The 10740-nt window shown below is 47.7% G+C and overlaps 2 protein-coding genes across 2 annotated transcripts in view; one reads left to right on the top strand and one right to left on the bottom strand.

The window, feature by feature from the left end:
- The first annotated feature begins 433 nt into the window (after positions 1 to 433).
- Positions 434 to 3570, top strand: CLDN23 (claudin 23). Its single transcript, XM_083482009.1, has 2 exons — positions 434 to 660; positions 2127 to 3570. Exon 2 carries the CDS (start codon positions 2128 to 2130, stop codon positions 2896 to 2898), a length of 771 nt encoding a protein of 256 aa, XP_083338135.1. The 5' UTR covers positions 434 to 660; position 2127; the 3' UTR covers positions 2899 to 3570.
- Positions 3571 to 6713: 3143 nt separating this feature from the next.
- LOC310696310 (low-density lipoprotein receptor-related protein 2-like) overlaps positions 6714 to 10740 on the bottom strand; it is a 50004-nt gene continuing 45977 nt past the window's right edge. The window contains exons 30-33 of the mRNA XM_083481619.1: positions 9908 to 10141; positions 8043 to 8550; positions 7168 to 7282; positions 6714 to 6789 (exon numbers count right to left, since the gene is read on the bottom strand). Coding sequence (XP_083337745.1) covers positions 6745 to 6789; positions 7168 to 7282; positions 8043 to 8550; positions 9908 to 10141 — 902 coding nt within the window. The 3' untranslated portion in view covers positions 6714 to 6744. The remainder of the gene's footprint in view (positions 6790 to 7167; positions 7283 to 8042; positions 8551 to 9907; positions 10142 to 10740) is intronic.

Here is a 10740-nt window from a genome sequence, read left to right as displayed (position 1 = left end):
TTTATACTACATTTTTATACTACATACACCAAGGCACAAAGGACTTTGGTATCTAACATGGCCACTGAGTTGTTTATGCAGCTCTTTTCAATGTGTTTGTCCTGCCCCAGGGCACTTCACGTTCCCCCCTCCCTTTCTCTCAAGGGTAATTAATTAAGAGCATCCAGATTGCTCCGTGTACACAGCCTCATCTGTGCCTCTCCGTGTTTTGCCATCCAGTTCCTAGAACCACCTTTCAAAAGATCTGCAATGTCGATTTGTATGTGTTTATTGCTTTGGTGTGCTGTTACCTAAGCAATAAGAGCCAACCTTTATTCAGGACAATAAAAGTCACCGCCTTCATCCTTAAGCATGATCATCACACAGAAACAGGTGCGGCTCCAAAGTTGCCCTGAGAGCCGGCCCCACCTTCCTGAAGTCACTGACTTGACATCACCTGTAACGGCAACCCTTTCCTGATTCCGCGGTTCCACTTCTGTTTCCTCTCCCCTCCCTTTCTTCCCCATAAAATACTACCCAGAACAAGCTCAGCTGCAGCGCTAGCCTGGTTTCTCTGTACACACAGAAGTTTCGGTCATACTAGCCAGTTTCTTTTAACCGGGCACACGGCAGGGAGAGAGCGAGCAACAGTTGCAGCAGGCGTTGTCTGCAGCAGGACAGGTAAACAGCAACTTCTCCCTTAATATCTGTATCCAAGCCAGAGCTAAATACAGGATTTTTGCAGGTGGGGTGGAGGAAGGGAGGGACAGTTCTCATAAGGCATCAGCTTAAACCTGGAATAAGGATAGATCCCACGAACCAGGAATTGTCTCCCACTGCCTGTGACCTTTTTGAGTGCTGTATGACAATATTATCACTGCTTAGGCGATTAATAATTTGCTGGTTGAGTGGAGGGAGGACCAGGTGAAAGCGTGGACTTGAGGTCCTCTGGAGGCTGACCTGAGCAGAGGGATAAAAGCCCACTCCCTCTAGCCGAGGCAGGAAAGGTCTTCTTCAAGGTTTGAAGCTATTTTTTAAAGGACAGGATGTTCCTTTAAAGCACTGGAATCCTGGGCTAGAAAATAGCTCTTGGAAGGAACAGCAGGTCCCTTGGGACTTCTGCCTCTCCTGATCTGGGCCGCAGCTTCTCCAGCTGTCCTCTTCATGGGTTTCCTTGCAAGCTTAGCCGGGTCTTCCCCAAATGTAACTACTCTCCCGCTGTGAATCTTCTCTTTATTCTGTGTCCTGGGCAGCTGTCTACCAGCTCCACCTGGTACGCAGGCTGAGACCCTACCTGCCCGCAGATTGTCTTGCCAGAGTGGTGCATGCTCTAGTTATCTCTCACTTGGACTACTGCAATGCACTCTATGTGGGGCTACCTTTGAAGGTGACCCAGAAACTACAGCTAATCCAGAATGCAACAGTTAGACTGGTTACTAGGAGTAACCGCCGGGGCCATATAACACCGGTCCTGAAAGACCTACATGTGCTCAGAAATGTACTGGGAGCAAAATTCAAAGTGTTGGTGCTGACCTTTAAAGCCCTAAATGGCCTCGGCCCAGTATACCTGAAGGAGTGTCTCTACCCCCATCATTCAGCCCAGACACTGAGGTCCAGTGCCGAGGGCCTTCTGGCGGTTTCCTCATTGCGAGAAGTGAGGTTACAGGGAACCAGGCAGAGGGCTTTCTCAGTAGTGGCGCCCACCCTCCCATCAGATGTGAAGGAAATAAACAACTGTCTGACTTTTAGAAGACATCTGAAGGCAGCCCTGTTTAGGAAAGTTCTTTATGTTTGATGTTTTACCGTATTTTTTATATTCTGTTGGGAGCCACCCAGAGTGACTGGGGAAACCCAGCCAGATGGGCGGGGTAAAATTAATAAATTATTATTATTATTATTATTATTATTATTATTATTATTATTATACGGCTATAGATGCGTTCTGCAGCAGACTTTGTGTGGTGTAAATGATACAATGCCTGGCTGGCACCACAGAGCTAAGCAGAACGTAAACTAGCAATCCCACAGCAGGTATATAAGGACCTGAGCAAGTAAACCAAGATTGTTTCCTGAGAGCAAGTGGTTTTTCAGTCACCTGTCTGTACCCATAACAGCTTGCCTGTCTGTCTGTCTGTCGCCTGGCACAGAATGCGGACGCCGACCGCCATGATCGTGGGCATCGTCCTAGGCCCCTGCGGCCTCGTCCTGAACCTGACCAGCACTCTGGCTCCCGCCTGGAGGGATTTAAGCCGCATCCCTGACCAAGCCTACGACATGATCCAGCACCAAGGCATCTGGGACATCTGCAACGAGTTCCAAGGCACCCAGAAGACTCAGTGCAACATCAAGGACACCCTGGGATACTTCTCCCACCAGACTGTGCAAGTCGCCAAAGGGCTGATGCCATCCTCTGTGGCCGTCACGGTCCTGGGGTTGGTTGTGGCTTCGCTGGGCGTTCGCTGCTGGCAGGATATGCCCCAGTACCTGCTGGCTGGGCTGGGCGGCCTGGTGCTCTTTGTTTCTGGGCTGCTTAGCCTGATCGCCGTCTCTTGGTACAATCACGACATCCAAAACCTTCCCATCACGGCCGGCAGTAGCCTAGCGGTGGGTTACTGCCTGGTGCTAGGCTACTTAGGGAGCTGCCTGGAGATAATTGGGGGCTTCTCCCTTTCGCTCAGCTTTGCTCAGTGCTGCAAGGAGCGCAAGCTGAAGAAAGCAGCGATGGATTACAGCTACCCACCCAGCAGTCAGAGGGTCCCAGCGACCACGGCTGCCATTTCTCCCTCCTTTGGCAACACAGAGATCCAAATGGACTATTACAGGACTCCAACCCCCAGGTCTTACACCAACCCCCAGGACGTACTGGAAAGTGAACACCCCAGTAACTGGAGCAGGTTTCCCTGCGATTCTGATTTATAGCCCTAAGCCAGGACACTCTTGCAAGGAACGAGCTGCAGAAAGATTCCTTCTGGAACTCTGCTTGGACAACAAAGATACCCAGTGCGGAAAGTTTGTCTACAATTTTAATTCCAGCAAAGACCTTTTCCTACCTCTTTCGCTCGTGAATCCAGCAGGTGCCATAGCCCTAAACTGCTACAGATTCTGGTTCTACACTTTTCTTTTCGCTTTCTCTCAGGTTAAACATTATATTAAGACAGTAATTAAATCACTCTTGCGTGAGGAAGCGATAGGGAGTTTGAGCGGTCCTCTTCACTGTGCAATTTCAGGGATGGGGAGGGGCTTGCAGGGCAGCAACCATAATTGTTTTATTGCTTTTGCACACATTTACTTGAAGAGTGCCCTGGAGCTTTGTTAAGCAAATGGACAAGATGGTTTTTTTGCACACTGGGTGAAAGCTGAAAATTCAGGACCCTGGAATATTTTGGAGCGGGGGCAGGTCTCCTCTGCAGCAACAGATCTGCTTTCATCCCCCTGTGCCACCACCTTCTGTTTACTAAATTGGTAAGAGACCAGGAATCTATCATTCCTCAGGGTTTGACTGTACTCTCAAAGAGATGCCTTGTTTTCCTATTTACAGATGGATACATACAAATGCAATATGCACGGAATAAAAGTTATATTTTGTATGGTGATTTATACGGCGTCACTAGCCGAATCTTGCCTTCGGAAAATACACCTTACCCCTCAAGTGTTTACTTCAAAAGGATCGTTTGATTCGCAGCACATTTAAAGCATCTCTTTACCCGCCCCCGCCCCTCCACCAAATAATGCTGGGAACTAACTTAAGGGTGCCGATAATTGTAATTCTGTGAGGGATAAAGTACAATTCCCAGGATTCTTTGAGTGGGTGGGGAATGTGCTTTAAATTCATAGTGTGTAAATAGCCCAAGTCCTTCCTTTCTACGTGCACTCATTTTCTTAAAACGGCCGCCTATCAGAATAAGCAACAGGTATTTAGTTGGAGTATGTGGAATGTTTTCCTAGGAGACAGAAAACATGTTAGGAATGCATGATAGGGGAATGAGTTAATGCATGGTGGTTTAGCACATCTGAGCTATGTGTCTTAGAGTGTATTAGAGATGTGGGTGGCACTGTGGTCTAAACCACTGAGCCTCTTGGGCTTGCCGATCAGAAGGTTGGTGGTTCAAAACCCCGCGACGGGGTGAGCTCCCGTTGCTCTTTCCCAGCTCGTGCCAACCTAGCATTTCGAAAGCACACCAGTGCAAGTAGATAAATAGGTGCCGCTCCGGCGGGAAGGTAAATGGTGTTTCCGTGCTCTCTGGTTTCCGTCACAATGTCCCGTTGCGCCAGAAGCGGTTTAGTCATGCTGGCCACATGACCCGGAAAGCTGTCTGTGGACAAACGCCGGCTCCCTCGGCCTGAAAGCGAGATGAGCGCCGCAACCCCATAGTAGCCTTTGACTGGACTTAACCACCCAGGGGTCCTTTACCTTTTCCTCTTTTAGAGTACACATGTTAATTGCCACGCCCCCTCCCCCCAAAAAATCAAGGAAATCTTCATCAAGTGTGGTATTGAGAATTCTGTTACAGAACCCTACAAGTGGTGCAACAGTATAGCTGTTCCTGAACCAGAAGAGCTTGATTACATTAGCTCAGGCACTGGAGCATTTCAAGGCTGGATTACTGCAATGTATGTTATGGGGAGCTTCCCTTACACTAGATCGGGAAACTGCAACTGGAGCAGAATGAGGCCCAGTCAGTATACAACATCTCTACACTGGTGGCCTATTTCCTACCATCCAAGTTCAAGGTATCACATATATTATATTAGTATATAAGGCTCTTAGTTATATATTAACAGACCTTCCAAGTGTCTCTATTTTCCAGGGACAGTTCTGAATTTACAGAAGTTTTGTAGGTGCTTCAACAACAGATGGCAACGATTTTAGAAGCAGACCTGCTGGTGTCTTTAGATCCGCGTTTCCTAATCTTGGGTCTCCAGCTGTTTTTGGACTACAACTCTCATCGTGCTTAGCTAGCAGAAATTGTAGATGCATGTTTGGAGACTTAGAGCAGGCATCACCTTAATTTATTCAGAGTTCATTTTCTGCAAGTGAGAAGAATCCCTGTTCCCCCCCCTTCTCCTTTTTCCTGTGACTGCCATGCAATTTGTTAATATTTTACCAGTTTATACACTATTTGCACAGCAGGCATAATACATTCACAAGGAAGAAGCAGACTGTGCCCTGTTTTGTTTTTAAAGCACTTGGGAAAAAAGCATTTAACTCGCTGTTTGTACTTTCCCTCCAACTAGTAGGAAGAATGCTAGCTTAACAGTGCTTCCCAAAGATTGCCAATCTGTTTTTAGTTGCAAGTGGAGTGGAAGCTCTGCTTTGACTTCTGGAACTCAAATAATGTCCTAGGGAAATGGCCAGTTCCCCTCCCCCTCCCCCTCCCCCAAATTTTCATTGGGGCAATTTTAATTTGGCTGGAACATAGGGGAAAATATCTCCTCCTCTTGTTGCACTTCCAAACGTGATTCCCGCCCCCCCCCCCCGACAACAATTTATTGGGAAGGAATAAATGTCTATGAAGGCAGTCCTCATGTGAAAAGGGAAGGATTACATCGATTGTAGAAATTAACACTAACAAGAGATGAAGTATAGAAAGGGGGATTTCTGGAGCAATCTATATAAGCCATAACCAGCCAAAACCCACAGAAGAGCTTTGCGACAGGTCACCTACTTCTGGGGAAACTGTGCAACTGTTCCTCTGTGTCAAAAGCAGTCTGCTTTTTTTCTGAGCTCTGAAAAAAATGGAAAGCTCAATAGGAAAACTTGGGACGTCTCAGAATGCCTCCAGATAACCCTTTCATCCCAAGTCTTGTGCAATTATGAGGTTAGATTATATCTGATCTTCATTGACCATTTGGTCAGTTTTGTTTCTGCTCAGGTTCTACAACCATGAACATTCATCCCAATTTGTGTTTTTTTAAAAAAAACCAATTCCAGAATTTTCAATGCACTGTCACTTTCCTAATGTCAGCAAGAAATTTTTAAAAGCATATGTGTTGGGCTAAGGCAGGGTTTCCCCAAACTTGGGTCCCCAACTGTTTTTTTTAGACTACAACTCCCATCATCCCTAGCTAGCAGGACAAGCTGTCAGGGATGATGGGGACTGTAGTCCCAACATAGCTGGAGACCCAAGTTTGGGAAACCCTGGGCTAAGGTGATAAAGGTAAAGGGTAAAGGGACCCCTGACCATTAGGTCCAGTCGTGACTGACTCTGGGGTTGCGGCGCTCATCTCGCTTTACTGACCGAGGGAGCCGGCATACAGCTTCCGGGTCATGTGGCCAGCATGACTAAGCCGCTTCTGGCAAACCAGAGCAACACACGGAAACACCATTTACCATCCCGCCGGAGCGGTACCTATTTATCTACTTGCACTTTGACGTGCTTTCGAACTGCTAGGTTGGCAGGAGCTGGGACCGAGCAACGGGAGCTCACCCCGTCGCAGGGATTCGAACCACCGACCTTCTGATCAGCAAGTCCTAGGCTCTGTGGTTGAACCCACAGCGCCACCCGTGTCCCTTGGGGTAAGGTGATAGAGCCCTTCAACTGTACAATGCTAAAATTCCTGGTGTGTGCTTGTCTCCCTCCTGCAAAACCCAGACTCTTGACCATGACATCATGCAAATGCCCAGAATAAAGTGCAAATATCCCACAGAAAATGCCCAGCGTGGAAACAGACATAGCATATCCCCACTATCATCCGGGTGATGCATTTGGGGGGGGGGAGAGATTACAAGACGCTTATCTATTATGAATCATTTATTTGTTTGCTTTACGAGTCTGTGCCCATGCCTGTCTTCATTGGAGTCGACAATTCCTGCGGAGGATTGCAAAGCCACATTTTAGGACTCTCAGCATTTTCACCTGGACTATCGAAAGCAGTGGTACTACACCCAGTTAAGTTCTTCAGGTAAGGAAGAACGGCAGACAGATTGCTAGAAGCTTTGCCAAGTAGGGGGTGCGCTTATTTCAGCCAACGTCCCTCCCTCTGTCCTGCCAGCATCTTAACCACTCACAAGCGCAGCTCCTTTAGGCAGCGAGCTTTTTCTGACCCTGCTGCTGGCTTTGCCTTTCGCAATAGCCAGGCCAGGTTTAAAATCCCAAAGTAGGAACAACACTTGTTCCAAGAACACAGGAAGCATATACCAGTGCTCAGAACTGGAAGCTTGGGACAGGAATCTTAAGAAGCCCTCACCTGCTCGGGATCATAAGCTGCATTGATACAGGTTTCATCTTCAACGAAATTGTCTTCTTTGTCGCTGTCCTTCTGGTAGCTGGCCAGTGGTCCAGTTGATGATACACTTGAAGTCCTGTGGGAGGAGGAGATAAGACACACGTATTGACTGTGATGCAAATCCTAGGCTGGAACCCTTGTGCTAAGCTGTTAAGAGGCACAGTGATCTTGTAGAACCACCTGCACCACCAATTTGGAACCCAAACTACATGCATTAATGCAAATTACAGTTGCAGCACATGCGTGCCAGAATCTTTCATGATTCTGCGAACAGGACTGCAACAGGCACAAACAAGCCATTCAAATTTAGAAACAGAGCAGGCTGTGTCTGCACAAGCAAATTACTGCTGCCCATATTTTGGGCTCGGCCAAAGTGAGCATCAGGGACGCAGGTGGCGCTGTGGATTAAACCACAGAGCCTAGGACTTGCCGATCAGAAGGTTGACAGTTCAAATCCCCACGATGGGGTGAGCTCCCGTTGCTCGGTCCCTGCTCCTGCCAACCTAGCAGTTCGGAAGTGCAAGTAGATAAATAGGTACCGCTCCGGCGGGAAGGTAAACGGTGTTTCCGTGCACTGCTCTGGTTCACTAGAAGCGGCTTAGTCATTTACCTTCCCGCCGGAGTGGTACGCCGTTTACCTTCCCGCTGGAGCAGTACCTATTTATCTACTTGCACTTTGACGTGCTTTCGAGCTGCTAGGTTGGCAGGAGCAGGGACCGAGCAGGGAGCTCACCCCGTCATGGGGATTCGAACCGCCGACCTTCTGATCAGCAAGCCCTAGGCTCTGTGGTTTAACCCACAGCGCCACCCGCGTAGAGAACGGCAAATAGCCTTACCTTTGCCGCGTTCTTTGCTTCCTGAAGTAGACAAAGGTCCCTGCTGCTGCCATGGCCATTAGTAGAATGGAAATGATGCCCAGAATGAGACCCGCCCTAGACTTCTCCTCCTCCTCTTCACAGTAGTCTCCACTATAGCCCAGTGTGCAGATGCATTTCACTGTATTGCCCTCCATAGTGCAGTCCCCTCTCCTGTTACAGGTCTCGCTGCTGCAAGGCTGAGACTCCAGGCCACTTTTCACGATTCCCTGCACCAGAGAAGATTCTTTCCATTTCTTTTTGGGAGGTAATGTAGTCTTCTGGCTTCTGCTAGGCTCGAGTGCCCATGCTGCTGTTGCAGTCGTACTCCTTCTTGTGTATTTGTTTACTTGTGCAGTTCCATCCGTAGGCTTCTTGGTGATGGTTTTGGTGGGTGCCTCTGTGTTTTTCTTAACAAGAAAGGGTTTTGTTTGCAGCAGTGTGGAAGGTCGGTGTGTGGGCTGGGGTTTCTTCTTCGGAGTGTTGTTGCCTGCCGGCAGAAAAGCCATCAACACATTGCTTTTGGGACACAGCAAGATCAGCCTAGGACCATATGACTGATCTGGTGGTTTAAGGATAGAAAATGTAACTGCCTGCAAAGCTTACTTTCAGAGGTTATGCTATGTACTTGATTAAGGAGGTAGCTCACCTTTCCTTTTCTAGCAAAGTCATAAAACACAGATTCTCAAAGGTTTGTCTTAAACTGTTTGAATTATCTGTTGACCAACTTAGCTGCTTTGGCCAACAGTTTGGTTGTGGGTATATTCCAGTCTAGAATATAGCCATTCTACAAACAGTACCATCATTGCTTCCCCGATTGAATACTGAAAATGCATTTTTAGTAAAGCGTTGAGAATATGAAGCACTTCCTACCTCCTGCTCACAGAATAATTCCTAGAAGCCCCCACTGGAAGACAGCATGGCAAACTAGTTTTAAGTATGTAGCTTGGATTTCCCTTATGTTTTGCATAATCTTATGTTAGCTACGGGACACGGGTGGTGCTGTGGGTTAAACCACAGAGCCTAGGACTTGCCGATCAGAAGGTCGGCGGTTCGAATCCCCACGATGGGGTGAGCTCCCGTTACTCGGTCCCTGCTCCTGCCAACCTAGCAGTTCGAAAGCACGTCAAAGTGCAAGTAGATAAATAGGTACCGCTCTGGCGGGAAGGTAAACCGCGTTTCCGTGCGCTGCTCTGGTTCACCAGAAGCGGCTTAGTCATGCTGGCCACATGACCCGGAAGCTGTACGCCAGCTCCCTTGGCCAGTAAAGCGAGATGAGCGCCAAAGCCCCAGAGTCGGACACGACTGGACCTAATGGTCAGGGGTCCCTTTACCTTTACCTTATGTTAGCTATAATTGTGCCTTGGATAGCCTCATGGGCTATGGTGCAACTTTTCTGTACTAGCAAAGCAAGAGGAGCTCACCCCTGTTGTGCAGATTCGAACTGCCAACCTTCCGACCAGCAAGCCCAAGAGGCTCAGTGGTTTAGACCACAACTGGCCACAGGACCCAGAAAGGTGTCTGTGGACAAACGCCAGCTCCCTCGGCCTGAAGCGAGATGAGCGCCACACCCCATAGTTGCCTTTAACCGGACCTAACTGTCCAGGGGTCATTTACCTTTACCTTACTAGGAAAGAACAGTATTTCATTACATTTAAAGCTGTAGTTGTTGGGTTCTATGATTTTCTGGTAAGGCAGCAGCTAGATCTTAATGAATCTAGCTGTCCAACCATTAGGAGTTCAGGCATTTTTGAGGGCCATCTAGCAAAGGAGAATTCTCCAAGGATCCATTTACTCACAACAACACAACACAACAACACATGCAGTTTCTCAGTTGGGTTACTCACAGTCTCTCTCGTCTGATCCATCAGAGCAATCAATGCTGCCATCACAAACTTGCTCTTTTACAATACATTTGCTGTTATCCTTGCAGGCTTGGAGCGGCTCCGAGCATAGTGGTTTGGTGCACCTAGTACCATGCTCTAGAACGTACCCGGCGATGCACCTGCAATGTCTCCCTTGCGGAATTGGCAAGCAAATGTGGCTGCATCCACCATTCTTTTCTGAACAGCCATTGTGACCTAGAAGTAGCAAGAGAAAGATTTTTAATAGCTTTGCCTTACCTGCTACTCTGCAAAATGTCGTGTGTTAAAAGGAAGCACTCTCCTGTCAGCTTGGTTGCTGGTGCAATAAACCCGTGGTTGGTGGGGTTTTTTTTTGGGGGGGGGGGTTATAAACAAGAATAATTTTATACAAATAAGAGTATACCAAGTTTTCTCATGTCATATATCACAAAAATAGCATAACAAATGTGGGAAAATATCTGCAACATATGTTTCATTATTAGTGGTCAATGTATGAGTTCTTGGTTTATGAATTGGTTTAAACAAGTTAGAAAGAAGAAGGAGGAGGAGGGAAAAAGGGGGGAAGAGGGGGAGTGGTGGATGAGGTGGGGTGGGCTGGTTATGCTTCTATTCTACTTAGTGGTGGGGCGTTAGCGTTACTTGTATGGGTTCTCTTACTATTCACTTGTATTTTCTTGGTGGTAAGAGAGGGTGCAAGTGGCTTAGGGTGTGGTTGGTTGTGGTTGGTTGGCTGTAGTGAGAACTGTTTTTGTGTGTGAGCAGGGTGTGAGTGTGTATTTTTGAATCAGGTTAGCCAGATTGAGTCATATGCTCTC

Source organism: Podarcis liolepis, assembly GCF_965112155.1.
Source record: "Podarcis liolepis genome assembly, chromosome: 17".
In the NCBI taxonomy this organism is placed as follows: domain Eukaryota; kingdom Metazoa; phylum Chordata; class Lepidosauria; order Squamata; family Lacertidae; genus Podarcis; species Podarcis liolepis.
Note: the sequence above shows the minus strand (reverse complement) of the source record. Positions and strands in the feature narration are given on the sequence as shown.